The sequence below is a fragment of the Rhinolophus sinicus genome, chromosome 17 (genome assembly GCF_057876585.1).
Source record: "Rhinolophus sinicus isolate RSI-liver-muscle chromosome 17, RSI-T2T, whole genome shotgun sequence".
Taxonomy (NCBI): Eukaryota; Metazoa; Chordata; class Mammalia; order Chiroptera; family Rhinolophidae; genus Rhinolophus; species Rhinolophus sinicus.
In genome coordinates this window covers 23,528,530-23,545,420 of record NC_142517.1, presented here as the reverse complement: position 1 = coordinate 23,545,420, position 16,891 = coordinate 23,528,530, and the positions used below count along the sequence as shown (strand labels likewise).

General features: G+C 35.3%; 2 protein-coding genes across 7 annotated transcripts in view; both read right to left on the bottom strand.

The window, feature by feature from the left end:
• The window catches only part of MBNL1 (muscleblind like splicing regulator 1), a 194,889-nt gene extending 183,807 nt beyond the window's left edge, over nt 1-11,082 (bottom strand). For 2 of the 6 annotated variants that reach the window (XM_019732015.3, XM_088794186.1), the window contains exon 1: nt 10,938-11,015. The gene's annotated coding sequence lies outside the window, so the exon portion shown is untranslated. Of the gene's footprint in view, nt 1-10,937 lie in introns of all 6 variants that reach the window. The other 4 variants (XM_019731998.3, XM_074326722.2, XM_019732018.3 and 1 more) reach the window with 4 other exon arrangements.
• Nucleotides 11,083-16,109: 5,027 nt separating this feature from the next.
• LOC148754744 (protein S100-P) lies at nt 16,110-16,579 on the bottom strand. Its single transcript, XM_088793999.1, has one exon. It carries the CDS (start codon nt 16,516-16,518, stop codon nt 16,240-16,242), a length of 279 nt encoding a protein of 92 aa, XP_088650125.1. The 5' UTR covers nt 16,519-16,579; the 3' UTR covers nt 16,110-16,239.
• Nucleotides 16,580-16,891: the final 312 nt, after the last annotated feature.

The following is a 16,891-nucleotide window of genomic DNA, read 5'->3' as shown; positions in this document are numbered from 1 at the left end:
CTGTTCCTGGGTATTAAAGGTAGTACGTGCTTATGTTAAGTAATGTATCGAGTGCCTTTCATAGGAGTTTATTAATTGTGTTCAGGTGCCATTGTAAAGATGTTTATGCCTGATTGCTCCAGGTTATGGTAGCAATGGAGTGGTAGTCCTAACTCTTGCCCACAAGCTCACTCCCATGCACATTGTAATTTCCTTCCACAGCTTCGAGACACCCACGTTTCTGCAAATGCACTTTGCTACCTGTCATTTAGTCTCCACAATTAAGTCAAGAAAAAGCTAACTGCATAAGGCTGGTCACTTTGGGCCTCTCTTTTCATGAAGTCATTCCTCTCTTAAGATAGTCTAAATTACAGACTTAGCCAGAATAGTTTTTCCACCTTGTGACGACTTGGAGGTCTGTTTATTCTTACACAGCCCTGGTAGGACTTTCTTGGAAGAAGCTGTAAATAATTTGTCAGGGTTCCTAAATACCGAGAACTCTACATGGGTCCTGAGAGGTGTCAACCTTGTTACATTAGATCTGAATTTATGGAAAAGACACGAAATATCCAATTTATATGAGGCAGCCACATTAAGTGTTAGGAAAAGGGAACACATGGATGATACTGGGCACAACTTTGGATATTTTCCTTACCATAATGAAAGGAGAAGCCAACTGTAATAAATCTATTTTATGTACGATTAAATTACCAGATGACTAAAGGGAAAACACTCTCTACTTTGGAGTTATGGACATGTGTATTAGTACGAGTATACACATGCTAAATATGACACATGGGCAGTCTTCATTGGTGAGACTCATGGCTGCTGCAAACTTGCCCTTCTGCCTATGCTGTTGGCTGCTCTTGGCAGAAGGGCATAGCCACCTCCCCCCACCAACTTGGTACAATGGCCTGTGTAGGCACCACACTGTTGATGAGTCAGGTTACAAAACAAGGGTACCCCTATTTCAAAGGCTCCTGTTTTGCCCACGGCCTTGGCTCCTATGAGAGAAAGACAGCCTTTGGAGTCTGTTATTAGGCGCCAGATTCTGGACAATCTCTCCAAGTCTCCGTTTCCTGTGAACTTAAAATGTCTACCTCATAAAACTTCGATGATGAGTGACATCCTGGAAATAAACTTAACATAGGTCAGGCCTTTGAGAAATGATAGCTAGTTTTAGTCTTTAAAACAGTAATTGGGAATTTAACAATCTAGAATATTTAAAAAATAAACTCATGTTAAACTTCCGGGGTTTTCAAAATATGAGGATTAAAATTAAATTACAGCTACTTAAGAAATTTACAGCTGTTCTTTACAAGACAAGAAGCTGATCCTCTTACAGTTATTTGAATACACAGGTAGGATGTCATTAAAAGGGAACCCACAATGTGCCCTGGAATGATAAACAGGCACTCTAGAAATATCACTCTTAATTGGCCAGTGCACAGCTTTCGTTTGTCCAGCTTTCCTCACCTACTTGACAAGGAAACACATGAGAAGGCCAAGCCAAGCCAAAGACATCTACTACTTTAAAGAAGAGTATATAGTATATGGTTGCATGGGAACCTCTTCCTTTGGAGCCATATGTGCATTAAAGAAAAACAAAAAACAAACAAACAAACAAAAAAAAACACAAACAAGAACCCAGTCAGAACTGTTGCTTACTTGCTTCTTTGAAGTAACACAAGTCAAGAGATTCTTCCAGGCATAGCTTCCTTTTTTATAGCTTTAACTTTCACCTCCCTGAAAAATGTATCTCTCAACTTCATCAGAAGAAATATGCTCAGAACTCTTCAGAGAGAAAAGAATAATTATGTGTTGCTAAGTACTATTTAGTAACAAATGTTTGGGCCACAGGAATGGTGACATCACCCACAGAAAAAGGAACATTTACACTTTTGAAAGAGATTCTTTTTCAACCAGAGGGTCACCAACTAGAGGAACAAAGCCAAATAAGGCTGGAGGAGAGGCCAGCTGGCTCTGGAGAAGCATCCTCAGCATTCAATTCTGGAGGGCGGTCATCAGCCCCAATTTAACTGCATAGAGTCAAGTCCCAAGGCCATCTGCTCTTTCTATGCTCCCCTCCTGAATCCAGTTCTCTCAACAAATGATACTATTATGGCAGAAAGCCTGCTACCTGCATACTTTCAATAGGTATGCTATTTGGTTAATCTGCCCACCCAGGGTAAGCAGCAGGTCAGGGAGTGGCTTCATGTTTCAGGAGTGTTCTCTAATATTCACACATTTGAGATGTTTATGCATTTATTCTCTCACGCACATGCACTTGGAACCCACACACCATCTCACACTTTAATTATCAGATTATTATCTGAGGATATGGTGAGTCATCATACCCACATACTCGTATTTACATGATAGGATAAAATGCATCACTTAAATAGCACATAAGTCATCCGTACCCCTCCATACCTTCCCTCATTTGTCTCTCCATCCTTCAACTTTGCTGAATTTTCTTCATGATGCTATCATCATCTGAAATTTCCTTTTTAAAACTGTACTTGTTTACTGGTTTACTCATGCTCTCTCCCCACTAGACTGAAGTTCAAGTCCTTGAGGGCAGAAACTTGCCCTTGTCCATCATTGTTTCCTCAGCATCTAGCTCAGTGCTCAGCCCATAAGGCTTGATATATAAAAACACGAGGCCTGATATATAAATAATGAGCAAACGCACTTCAAAATGAAAACAGACACTTCTCACAAGAATTCAAATCCTCTCCTCTCACAACAACCTACTTCCTGAGAAGAACCACAAAGTGAGAGTCACCAAATACCTCCTATGGTAGGACCATAGAATAGAAAAAAAAAGTCTCAATATTAAACTCATGTAATATTAAAATGTTTTTTCAGTTCTTTGAAATTTTTCTGAAAATTTATTATCCCAACTCTCTTCCCCCCGGTGAAAAAGTTGATAGTTCAACTTTAAAGCTGCCTCTCGCAGGGAGCCTTGTACTATTACTGCACCTGGAAGTATAACCTTCAATTGTTTTGATGTTTCAGGTGACATCTTATTTTTTTTTTTATGTTGTGGCTGAAAATCCACTTCTTTTAATATTTTCCCTCTTGGAGTATAAGATTTCTAAGGCAGGGGCTGTACTATGTAATCAAGAGTCTTAACTGGATCTAAACCATAGCTTTGCCTCCTTGCTTCCCAATAAATAAGTAGTAGATACAGTATAATAACGTGTTCAAGACCCAGCTTAGAGAAGGGCACACCAGGATCAGTTTTGCGACCATCATCAAGCTCTCCTTCCCTCTCTGAGCCTCTTTTTTTTCTTCTTAAATCTGTAAAATAGGAGTGATAGTACTTGTTTCACAGGGTTGGTGTAGACATTAAATTAGTTAAGCATGTGAAACACTTGACATACAATATTTAAAAATGGTACTAAATGCTAGTACCGTGTTTTTCCAAAAATAAGACAGCCAGAAAATCAGCTCTAACGCGTCTTTTAGAGCAAAAAATAATATAAGACTTGGTATTATATTATATTATATTATATTATATTATATTATATTATATTATATTATATTATATTATACAAGACCCGGTCTTACATGATAGTAAAATAATACTGGGTCTTATATTAAGTTTTGCTCCAAAAGATGCATTAGAACTCATTGTCCAGCTAGGTCTTATTTTCGGGGAAACACGGTACTAAAAAATGAAATGCCAAATATATGGTGATGGAAGGAGAACTGACTCTGAATGGTGAACACACAATATGATATATAGATGATGTAATACAGAATTATACACCTGAAACCTATGTAATTTTACTAACAATTGTCACCCCAATAAACTTTAATTTTAAAAAAATGAAATATAACGGTACTAAACACTGATAATAAGAAATGTGATAGTAAATCTATTATTAACATGGTTCCTATTATCATCATCATGATCATCTTTATTATTTAGGGCCTAATGACCTCAAGAACCAAGTCATGTATTTATAACCTTAAACTTGATATATTGGCACAAAAGAAACAGTTTCCATAGAGTAGCTTTATAATCCACTTCAAGACCAAAAATAGAATCAGTAAATAATTGCAAAACAATATGTGAACTATATGCATAGCCATGAGGCCAGCACAGGCAGATAGATGGTGAATCAGGAAAGGATTCTGAAAGGAGATTGCTCTTCCATCTGGATTGAGAAAAGCAATGGACCCTAACTGGCAACGAAGGGTGGGCACATGTTTTCTGGGTGATGAAGGCAGGGACAGAACCGGTGCAAAAGCAGTGGAGCAGCAGTGCAGAGCGATCGCCCCTCAGGATTCTAAGACATGAGCGGCAGCCACTCTTTTTATCTCAGTACAAAAGAGCCAACACAGAAAAAAAGAGAACTTCTTGGTCTATTTGTTGTCTTCAGGGACCATTTTTTTGTTTCAGTTCCTTTCACTCAGTGTTACCAGAAGAATCCCCAACTGACAAGTGCATGCCATAAAAGGTTGGTGCAAAAGTAATTGCGGTTTAAAAGGTTAAAAAATAATTGCAAAAACCGCAACTACTTTTGCACCAACCTAATAGTTCAGTGTCCTGCCATTACCATGGCCTCCTGCAGACAAACTTGGGAGATAGCCGCTATTTTTTTATTATTATGCCTATTGGAGTGTACATGAGGCTCAGAAATGTTGAGGCCTTTTCCTTAATCATCATTTATTTTAGGATCTACTATGTTCCATGCATTGTTCTAGATACTGAGGATATAGCGTGAACTAAACAGACCAAATCCTTGCCCTCATGGAACTTACATTCTAGTGAGAGAAACAGACAATAAATTATTGCATAAAGAAATAAAGATGAAAATGTTGTGTAGTCTTAAGTGCTATAATAAAATTAAAACGGGGTAAAAGGATTAGAGAGTGACTGGGTGAGGGACACTGAAATAAACTATGTGGCTGGTCATGGAAGACACCCCTTCTGAGGAACATTTCAGCAGAGATCTGAACAAAGCAGGATTGTGTCACAGTAATATGTGTGGGATGAGCACGTCAGGAAGGGAGAGGGAAGAGAGTATGCAAACTCCCTGAGTCAAGAATGAGGTTAGGATGCCCTAGGAGCGAAAATAGGAGTGGAGCCACAGCACACTGAATGAAGGGATGAGAGAAAGGAGATGAGGGAGGAGATGTAGGCGGAGGCCAAGCTATGTGAGCTGTAATGAGGAATTTGGATCTTATCCCAATTAAAATAGGAAGCCCCTGAAAAATGTTGAGAAGGGAATTACATGATTTGATTTGCATTTTAAAAGGTCATGCTGGCAGGGATGCAAGAGTAGAAAAAGATAAAATTCTGAGAAGGCTACTAGCAGACCCGAGAGGTCTAGAACAGAGGTGACAGTGTCTCACACAGTGCCCAAGATGACAGAAGGGGTGACCCTGGTCAGTCTTGCAATATATTTTGAAAAAGTATGTTGACAAACATACTGATAGGTAAGAGGTAGTCAGAGAAGAAAAAAGAAGTCAATGATATTTTTGACCTAGATAACTGGGTATAAGATGGTGCCAATGATTGAACAAAAACCAGTAGGGATGCAGCAGAGAGAGGGGTAGGCAATGAGGAGTTTTATTGTGGACATGTTGACTTTGACATGTCTATTAATATCTGAGTGAAGATGTTTACTAATCCTTCTGAGGTATGAGTCCAGAAGTCGGCATAAAGTGAAAGAGGTATGGATTTTTTTAAATTTAAAATTATGAGACTAGATATCTAGAGAAAAAAGAGAAGTAAATTACCCAAGATCCACAGTCCATAAGTGACAGAATGGAAATTGAAAATGAATCTTTTAACATAAAGCCACTTTCTCTTGCTACCACAAAGATTTACATGCATTCAGAATTATGAGTACTGGAGTAGAATGTGGGTTAGTGCTGGGAGCAGGAACATTCTAGAATCACTTAAATAAAAGAGTGAGAATTTTTTCCAGTGCTTATGGACTACAGAAATTCATGGTTATATCCTCCTTCCCTTAATTATTTTTTTCTGCACAGGTGATGATATATGCTCATTTAACTTAAAACAAAACAAAAAACCTCAAGAAGCAAAAATGCTCCAGGGGCGGTGAGTATACCTGACACCCAGATCTTAGCCCCTAACATCATTCCCCACAATAAAAAAAACAAGAAATGAATGATTCTGGGGGTGGAACAGGGTAGGGTACCACATCAGCCTAGAACATCTTTTTATGCCAGAAGGTAACAAAATGCTCACTAACGTGATGGGGGCAGGCCACAATGACAGACAAGCCAAACGAAAGGGCACTTTGAACAGTAAAATAATTAAGGAAGTAATAAATTATAAACCACTGAAAAGACAGAAATTCATGAGTTACCAGTAACAGATAGATACATACATTAATAATTAAAAAGATGGGAGAGCAGGGAGTTCTTTTGCTTATAGTGGAATGCAAATGTGCAGGGAGTGATGGAGTTAGAAGATCATCATTTTGTGACCATTATAGTAACGATTATATCGGATGAGAACATCAATTAAAACTAAACCCTAAGGAAAATGTCTTGTGAGGCGCCGTTACTATAAAATGAAGAAATCAGGCAACACCTTGACGAGGCAACCAAAATGAGTATCACCAGTGTGGGATAGATGAGCATCGTGTATAGCTCTAGACATGATAGCATGAGAGGAAACAACATCACCTAGCATTATTCTGGCTGAAAATGCATAACCACAACGTAATCACAAGGAAATGTCAGACAAGTACAAAATGAGGAACGTTCTGTTAAAAAGAACAAAAGAAGGAGTTGCTGAATAGACTGTACTCTTTAAAATCTTCAGTTTCATAAAAGACAAAGAAATTATGTGGAGATGGTCCAGATTAAGGGAGTCTAAAGAGACATTGCAACTTAACGTGATACTTGAATCTAGACTGGATCCCTTTCTGGAGGAGAAAATATTATCAAGGGTATTATTAGATGCATAGCAAAATTAGAACATGGACAAATATTAGATAAAAGTATCACACACACATGTAAATTTATGAAGTAGATAATGGTCTGTAACCACTATGTAAGGGAGTATCTCTATTTTTAGTAATAACACACTAAAGTAAAGGGCCATGTTATTTATAACTTACCCTCAAATGGTTCAGAAAAACAATTATGGAGATAGAAAAATATTGGTAAAGAAAGAATTAGAAAAATTAAGGTTAGGGAAATCTTGGTAAGGGTACATGGGAATTCATTACACTGTTTTTATTTTACAAGCTTTGTCAGCTTGAAATTATTTCTAAGTAAAAAAACTTAAAAAGCAAATGAAGTATAACAAGTGCTTCTAGTAAGCACTTAAAAAACTCCATTGCCATCAGATATATGACTTAATTTTACTCAGAAAACAGCCTAATTGCGTGAAGACGTTTTTTGCCTCCTCTCTAATTCAGATCTGTTCACTAACACAGAAAAATAATAAAAGCATCAGGTTAAATTTCTTTTCTTATGAAAATTAAAATAAATTGAACTAAGGTACACTTAAAGAAAAATTCTACTAATTTCTTTTTCAGAATGAGAATAAACTGGTGATAATTTTCAAGGTCATATTTCTATTGTTGCCAAATAAGAATTTTGAGAATATGATAACAAGTACATATATAAAAAACTAAAAGTTAATGATGAAATAGCTATAAAGTAGAATAATAATTAGGTGTGACATTTTATACTAGTTCATGGAGCACTGCCAGCAGGCTAACTTAATTTCTGATCTACTTCCCCGTGGTTCCAATATTAATGAATGGTTTTAATGCCATTTTACTTTAAATTTGGATTTAAAAATATAAATGTAGTATTTTCCTTAATAGTCCTGAATTTTTAAAACCTATTTCCTATACATGCATAGAATGATGGAAAAATAAAGCTGGAAAGAATTTGGAAAACATCAATTCTAAGTGCCTGTAAAGTTCATGTAAAATAATAAAAAATATAATAATAATGCTAAAACAACAAATAATTTACATCTTTAAGATTTAACAAAACAGTGCTTTTATATTCTAAGCACAGATGTATACATTAGACTGCATTTAATGTATCTTTTAATTGTAAATACACAGAAAGTAAAGTACTTATATTTACCCTTTATATTGGCAGAAATTATTTGTTATATGGAAATGAAATACGTATTTTATCTTACAGAGCACATGTACTGCCACAGTGCATACTTTTGTGAAAACAATTTCCCCATTTATTTAACTCATATTTTTATTAATATAATAAAAATGAGTATACTGTATGTGACACTTATTTGGAAGTCACACCTATTAAAACAATAGCTCAATGAATGTAGGTGGCCACAAATTTACTTTTAAAAGGCAAAAAGATCTGTATTATCTAGATTTGGAGGATTTTGGTTTCTGAATTCCATCCCTCTTAGTCTGCACCCAAACCATAGTTTTTCTTTTAGGCAACAAACTTTCCTGTCTTTATTTTTGTTAATAAGAATATGGCCAAAAGACGGGAAAACCAACCAAACAAACCAACAAATGTTTCAAAAGTTCTTTTGGAAGCCCAATCATTTAAGTCAAAAACAATTAGCATCATTGTTTCAAAGTAAAATTATTATTTGAAAGATAGTATGTTTGCTGGGATGGAATAGAGGAGAGCCCTCTCTATAAGTAGGTGGTTCTCTTTAACAGATGAGCAGCTTTGGGCAGCTTGTATTGTAATGGAGGGAGACATCACTACACTGTGAGCTTAGATGTATCAGTCCTGGATAGCAATAGTTAGGCAGATTCCCAGCAAAGTCACCCATGTGTCACAGTCAACCGTGTCTCGTTAAGGAATGTGATCTTAATGAAAAACAGTAAAATATATGTCTATAGGGCAAAAGTCAAAATTTTTGTTTTCCAGCAATAAATTATTTACAACCTTATATCTAATTTTCACTTTAAAAATTTGGATTTGGGGACAGGCTCTAAAGGCTTTTTCTTACGACAATATGTGCAATAAAAAGCATATGCAATGTGTCCTGCTGTTCTAATAATGACAAGGGTGTTACCTTCAACAATCTGTATGTCTCATAGAAACGCATCCAAATCGTCACTATGTGGTTTTTTTTTTCTGTAAATGCAATTTTCTCAAAGACAGAACAAATTCTAAACTTATTTTCCATAATCTAGAACTAGGTTATGTCTTCAGAAGCTTTAGTAACTCTCAACAACAACAACAACATCAACACATCTGTCTTGCCAGTAAGATGGCGTTTTCTCTACTGCTCTGGCCCGTATTTGCTGCTCTGAATTACGCTGGTGATCAATTGAGACTGTAATTTCCTTTGGCTTTGTTTTTGCTTGGTTGTTATCAGTTATTCAGTGTAATACCACACTACTTATAACACACCCACAGCGCTTACTGTTCATGACATCAAAATACCTCATACTTAAAATTCTGAACATTTAAAATTACAGCCATCTTTTTTTCTTTCTTTTTTTTTTTTTTTTTTTTTTTAGAGAAGGCATTAAAAAAACGGCATTGTTGTAAATAACATAATCAAGTTCTGACGGAAGTAGTTGTGTGTAGTTGCGATATATAAAGATGAGGGTGCACAATTTTAACAGGGTTTTTACAACTATCAACTTGAAAATGTTGATCTAGTTAGCAATGTCAAACTTGAGCCAACAGTTCATTTCCTGAATTTATAACACCAACAATCTGCTTTTCCATTTCCTATAATCTCCTGTTATAGCACCTTGCATTAAAATAGTTTTTTTAAAAAACAATTTTCCAGTTAATGTATTAGAACCAGTATAATAACACTGTTTACCAAAAGTAATAAAAATTAAATCCATCATTTGATGGAACAATGCAAACTTTCTTTTTTGGAAACCATGAGATTATTCTAATTAACAAAAACAAAGCAGATTAAGTAATCATTCAAATATATTAATTGGGGTATTTACCTTACCAAATCTCACACAGCAAATGTGTGATGTGTGTCACTTTCTTAAAACAAGTTGCTAGTGGCAAACTATGCACAATTCCATATATCAACAGCATAGTTCGCTTACTGCGTTTGTCTTTTTACAGATGTATAAACACTGTAATGTTTATACCAAAGAATAAAGAAATGAATTGTTGTTAAAAGGAGGATTTAAAATTGCTATATAATGAATACAATTGTATTAAATACTTAATATGTATAAGCATTTCTCTAGATTGGCAAAATCAAGGAAAAAAATTCTGGCAGATTTAGATTATTTTAGTGTTTCATTAATGAGAGCAGTTTCTGCTTAATTGGATCTCCAATTATGAATCCAAATGGTCTTACTTTGTTTTAGTTCTTGCTCCAATCTTAAGCATTATAATTGTAGATTAATCTTATTAAAAAACCACAAATTTCTAAAATTAGGTTTACTTATTTAGATTTTAAAACCATATTATATTACAAAATTGCTTTTTCTATTGTGCTTAAATATCATAATGTAATGACATGAAAAATAAAACTGAAATGTCACATTTTAAATAATACATTTTCACGGTGCATAAAAACAAATGTAAGAAAGTCTTTTTCCTGGAAAACGTCCTACTAGTAACATGCAAAATTAACAAAATGGTATATGTAGGAGAATTTACAAATGCTAGGAATTAACTTGAGCTAGGGGAAGAAAAATGTTCTCAAAGTTTATTATTAATCCAAAAGTTCTTTCAGCATTAAATCATGTGCAAAATTATGAAATAAAGAGAATGTTTTACTTCGCAGTTAAAATAATTTGATATCAATAAGAACTTTAAAAATCTCCAGGTTTTTAAAAGGTTGCATGTAAAGTTGAAACTTTGTAAATTTTCTAACTTTTTCATTTAAAATATTAACTACTTTCTTGAGACAGATATCAGATGGATCTAATCTATTTTGTAATCCAAACAGCATTTAAATTGTTGCTCTATAAATAGTAATCCAAATAATAAGATGAAAAATAGCAAGTAACTCTTCTTACCTCTGTCTTATTTAGAGTTGCTTGTGAAGCTGCTTAAATAGTTAAGTGAAGCTTCCAGCACCTCAGAGAGCTCTGCTCTCTACTCAGCTCTCTTCTTAAGTCACACTTCTTTTCTCTCTGCAAAAGGACAGTCTACCAAAAGAGGAAGTTGTGAAACACCAGAGTCATTATGCGTTATAAATGTGAGGCAAAGGGAAAATTATTCACAAAACTTACACTTGGAATCATGGCAACAGGTTATAAAATGTATGTGTGTGCATAAACAACTAATGTATACATATATATATATATATATATATATATATATATATATAAGCAAATTTTAGAAAAGTTATCGAAATCTATAGTTGATTAAGTAATGCTCATTTACATAAGGAAACATCTGTGTGGCTGAACGGTTATAGAAAAACAGAAAATACTGTTAAGTTCAGAAGAAAACTGTCAAGCTGATACACGAAGAATAAGCTTGCTTTATAAGGCTAACTAATTAAAGTTTTTGGAGTATGACCTAAATGTTAATCTGACTACAGACATCTTGTAAAAAGAAAAGAAAAAAACATTACTCCAGTAAAGGGGTATTTTCCTGGAATCTGAGTAGCGGTTTTTTTAACCTACAATTCTTAAACTTCCTGTCTCATGAATATACTTGCCTGTTACATATAGATAAAGCATTGCAAAACTGAAACTGTTGCTTATCCATGTGCTATGGTCTCTCTCAACTTCAGCTACAAGAATGAAAAACAGGTGCAGATCCTGCAATGCTCAACTTTTAACTGGCTAAGTTTCTAATAGATGGGAGCATTCAATGAAAATATTTATGGGATAGTAGGGACAATGATCGACTTAGGACATAAAAACAGTCAATCAAAGCAATACTATTGCTAACCTCAAATAAAAAGAAGTGTATTTCTCCCTGGTTACTGCATAATAGAAGCAAATGGTTAGCTGCAATTTGTATGTGGCAGGGCCTCCCACTCTCCCTTGCTCATTGGGGAAGAGGAAGGAGGTGGATTACAAGAATAACTTAATGATTATGCAAACCTCCACACATTGCAAGAACCACCTTCTGGACTTCAGAAACTCATGCTCTCAGGGTATCACTCTCTACTTTTTACTTAACCCCATTTTCAGAGGGGCAATAAAATGTAATTAGGGATGATTAAAAATAGAAACGTTTTTCCATTTCTCTTAAACTCATACTTAGTATGAATTTGCAGGAAGTAAAAATAAATGAAAAAGTAATACTAAGAAAACTGCCCCCGACACACGATGAAAATAAAAACAAACAAACAAAAACTCCAAACAAACAAAAAACTCACCAGCACGTCATCATTATAAAATTTGATTTGAATTTTTTAGGAGATACTTGTAGAAAAATCCTTGAAGAAAAAGTTAATGATTAGATTTTATGTATTTTGAGAAATTTTAGTATTATATCTATTATAAAACTCTCGGCACATCTGCGTCCCCCAGAAGACCCAGGCTCACTTTTGGGTGCACAGTGTTCAGTATCTAAGATTTTAATATGCTGCCTCAATGTTTGTGGCCGATACTTGGATGGTGGATGTAAATCTCTGTTTCTCTAAATGATCCCTTCCAGGCTGGTGAATATGCGCAAGGTTCCTCCATCTTAAAAAAATGTTCCCTGACTGACCTGCACTATTACTTTCCTTTCTGAGAAAGTTGCCAACATTGATTTCCTTCAAGTCCTCATAGCTCTGTGTGTGTGTGTGTGTGTGTGTGTGTGTGTGTGTGTGTGTGTGTGCATGCACACACATATCAGAATATATGTAAAACAAAACTGACCATTTTTTCTACCATTTTTTAAGTGTATAGTTTAGAGGTATTAAGTATATACACATTGTTTTACAACAATCACCATCATCTATCTCCAGATATTTTTCATCCTTCCAAACTGAAGCTCTGTCCCTATTAAATAATAACTCCGCATTTCTCCTTCCCAGTCTCCCTATTCCTGACAACTACCATTCTATTTTTTGTCTCTATGAATTTGACTACTCTAGGTACCTCATGTAAGTGAAATCATAAAATATTTGTCCTTTTGTGGCTGGCTTATTTCAGTTAGGTTCATGCAGATTGTAGCATGTGCAAGAATTTTCTTCCTTTTTGAGGATGAATAATTTTCCATTATATGTAAGTACCATGTCTTATTTATCCATTCATCCTTCGATGGACACTTGGGTTGCTTCCACATTTTGGCTATGGGGATAAAGCTGTTAAGAACATGAGTGTATAAATATCTTTTCAAGTGTGTACTTTCAGTTCTTTTGGATATATACCCAGAAGTGAAATTGCTAGATCATATGGCAATTCTATGTTTAAATATTTTGGGACCCGCCATACTGCTAAATCCTCCTGTCCCCTTCATGCTTCATCCCTCAGCATTCTGGTTTCTGTCTGTCCTATTCACCAAGATTCTCTTGCCAAAGTCACCAAGTGACCCTGTTACCAAATCCAAATGAATCCTCCAAGCTCTCTTACTTGGCCTGTTTGCAGGATATGCCACTGGTGACCACTTCCTCCCTCTGGAAGCACTTTCTGTGCTTGGGTTCTTCATTTCATCCCCTCTTGATTATGTAGAAATTTCTTCTTTAACTTTCTTATCAGGTTCCTCAATTGTGTTCATTCATTAAAGATTACCACTTCTCAGGATTCTGTTCTGGCCCAGCTCCTCTTCTTAACCGCAGTCTCCTCAATATGCTTCCATGATTTCTATTGGCAAATACTTTTTATTCCCAAATCTCTGTCTTCAACCCAGATATTGCCTTAGAGAAGTTTTGACCGGTGCAAAATACGAGATCGTTTTTATTTGTGACCTAGAGAAAAAGAGTCTGTGTAGAGGTCCTAAAATCATCCTGAATAAATTTTCACCTTTATTATTATTTAGCCTTGGGGAGGTCAGTCTTTATTTCTGAGCCCTGTTTCCTGATGTATGAAATGGGGCCTTAGACGACTATCATAGGGGTTATTGGAAGATTATTTTCTTAACATTCAAAAAATGTAAAATAAAGGCTACTGAAATACTCTATTGTATTTACAGTATAAAAATGCAGATAAAGCTAAGTTTATTCTATTTCCTTCTGAGTCTCCTCTCCAGAAGTAACCAATGCTATCAGTTTATGTACCTTTGCAGACCTATTTCCTATATACACATATGACACATATGAAATTAAATAATTTTGTGGGTTTTTAAATGTACATAATGTCGCACTGTATGTTTTTCACTGTGACTTTTTAAAACCTTAACAATATTGATTGAAGATACCCCCAAGTTATTCTTTTGAGCTGATTCATATATATATCTAAATCTCCCATTGATGAAATTTGTGTTACTTCATCTTCACACTTATAAACAGTGTAGCCAGTCCACTTCATTATAAATGCCTCTTTAAAAGTTACGTGCAAGTATTTCTTTAAGAAAAATACAGGAAAGTAGAATTGTTGAGCAAGAGGGTATATACTTTTAAAATGTTAATTTTTACTGTCTAATTGCCGATCTAAAAAACCTTTAACAGTTTGAACTTCCAACATTTCCTGTTTTAATGCTCCATTGCCAGTATTTGATATAATCAAACTTTTAAAGATTTGCCAATCTGATGGGCAAGAAAATGGTGTCTTAGTACTTTTTAAATTTGTATTTCCTTAATTACTATGGATATTGAACATATTTTAATGTTTATATCCCACTTTAAATGACTTGTTTTTAAATTGCCTGTTCATTTATTCCAGACAAGTGTTTATTGGATAATTGTCAACTTCTTATTCATTTGTAGGGTTAAATTTGCTTTCTGTTTCAATGTATTGTCATCATTCCTCTTGTTTAAAGGAAAGGGTGTGGTGAAGGAACATAACAGGTGCTTCAGTGAGGAGACATCAGAAGATGGTGAGGGACAAGTAAGAAATAATGTCTTGAAATACGACCCCTGAAGATACAAAAAAATACTTTCGGTGTGGGCAATCAGGTCTTTTGGCATCTATTCTTTTTCTTACTTGTTCCTGTCACTGGCTACTCTCACTTCTTTATATAATCCCCCAATTCTTTGATAATGTCTTTGCTTTTTGGTACAACAAGATGGCTCATGCTCATTTTGTGTATTTTCTGTCCAAGACCTAAATCTAGCCATTTCTGTAAAGGCCCTGGATTCCTGTCAGTGGGACAGAACTTTTTGAGACCACAATTTAGACTTCAGTGGTGCTTATTGCTGTCGGGTTACCACTAACATTAGGAACAAACCGGGTTATTACAAGCATTAGCAGTTAGCCAATAAAATTTTAGCTCTTCCTATACGCCAAGCAATACCCGCAATGTGTATTGAAACATGTATTAGGAGCTTATAATATGCATTAATATTATATCATATTTTGCATTAAAATAACTTAACAGTAATTTTCTGATATGAGAAAATATCTTCTTTTGAATAAAAATTGGACACTATTTTCTTGTGAGAGTGTATTTTGACAAAGAAAAGCAGTAACATAGTAATTGTTATATCTTGCATTTAGAAATTTCAAAATATCCCTCCAAAGAATTTTAAAGAATCATTAGATTGAAAAAATATTACAACAGTTTTCATATTTTTCACTATTTTCATCCATATATATCATGATTCTCAGTCTATTTCCTTCATTTTTTTTTTTGCTATTATGCACTTGTCTCTTAAAAGTAAGAAAGCATCTGTGCATATGACCCTGGAAACAGATTTCAATTAAAATAAAACAAGTATTCATATTTTTTCCCAAGACATCATTTGTTCCCAAGACACATTTCATAACTACTTTAAAGCTCCTGTAGTAGCAATATTTCAATTATTATCTGCATAGTTCAGTGGTGAGAGACATATTCCTTGTTCATTGATATTATTTTTCAACTTATTAAAGAATTGGCTTTAATATTAAGCATTCATATCTTTTTTTTTGTTTTGTTTTGTATTTGTGCAGTTGGAGAATTGAAGAGGAAAGCATAGTCTGATCATTTTCAAATACCTTTGACCCTCAGTTCCTCATGTGTAAAAGGGAATGAGAATGCTAACTTCACAGGGGTTCTTTGAGGATTAATTGTATATTATAGGTAAAAAGCCAAGCAGAATACGTTTCCTGATAAGTACGATGCTGGTAATTTTTTTTTTTTTTTTTTTTTTTCATTTCAGGAGCATTTTATTTATTAGAGGGCCATCCGCTGGCTCAGCCCAGAGAAATAACTGCCTCCCAGGGCTTTCTGGAAGCCAGGGGCCCTCTCCCTGTGCCCCCTTCGGGAATCCGGGGCTGCAGAGTATCAGTCAGGTCATGGCTGCTGGAAGTACTTGTGACAGGCAGACGTGAGTGCAGCCACAAACACTATAAACTCGTTGAAGTCCACCTCGGCGTCTCCATTGGCGTCCAGGTCCTTGAGCAGTTTGTCCACGGTATTTTTGTCCCTTCCACTCTGCAGGAAGCCCGGGAGCTCCTTCTCCATGAGCACCTTCAGCTCCCCCTTAGTCAGGCTCTGCTTGTTCCCCTCGGCCCCCGAGTACCGGGCGAAGACATCAATGATCATGCCCATAGCGGTCTCCAGTTCTGTCATGGTGCCGTGTCGGACCCACGTCACGTCAGGTCTCTTCTCTGCACGTTCCTCCTGCAGGCTGCGCTCGATGCTGGTAATTTTTAAATCTAACTTGAGGACACAAAATCAGACAAAACTTTCTTCTAATTTGTGAATTTATTTATTTATTTGAAAATATTATGAAAGGTTTGTAAATTAAATCACATCTAATTCTATGTTTATATTACATTCATTGTGTTTGTTAAGAAAAATGAATTTAAAACATCAGGAATACAGAGATTCACAGAGAGTCATTCATTCATCCATCCATTCAATATTTATTATCCGCTACATGTAAAGAGTTTTTCCAGGAACAGGGAGTAATATTCTCTGTTTGTCTCACCCCTCCCTGCTC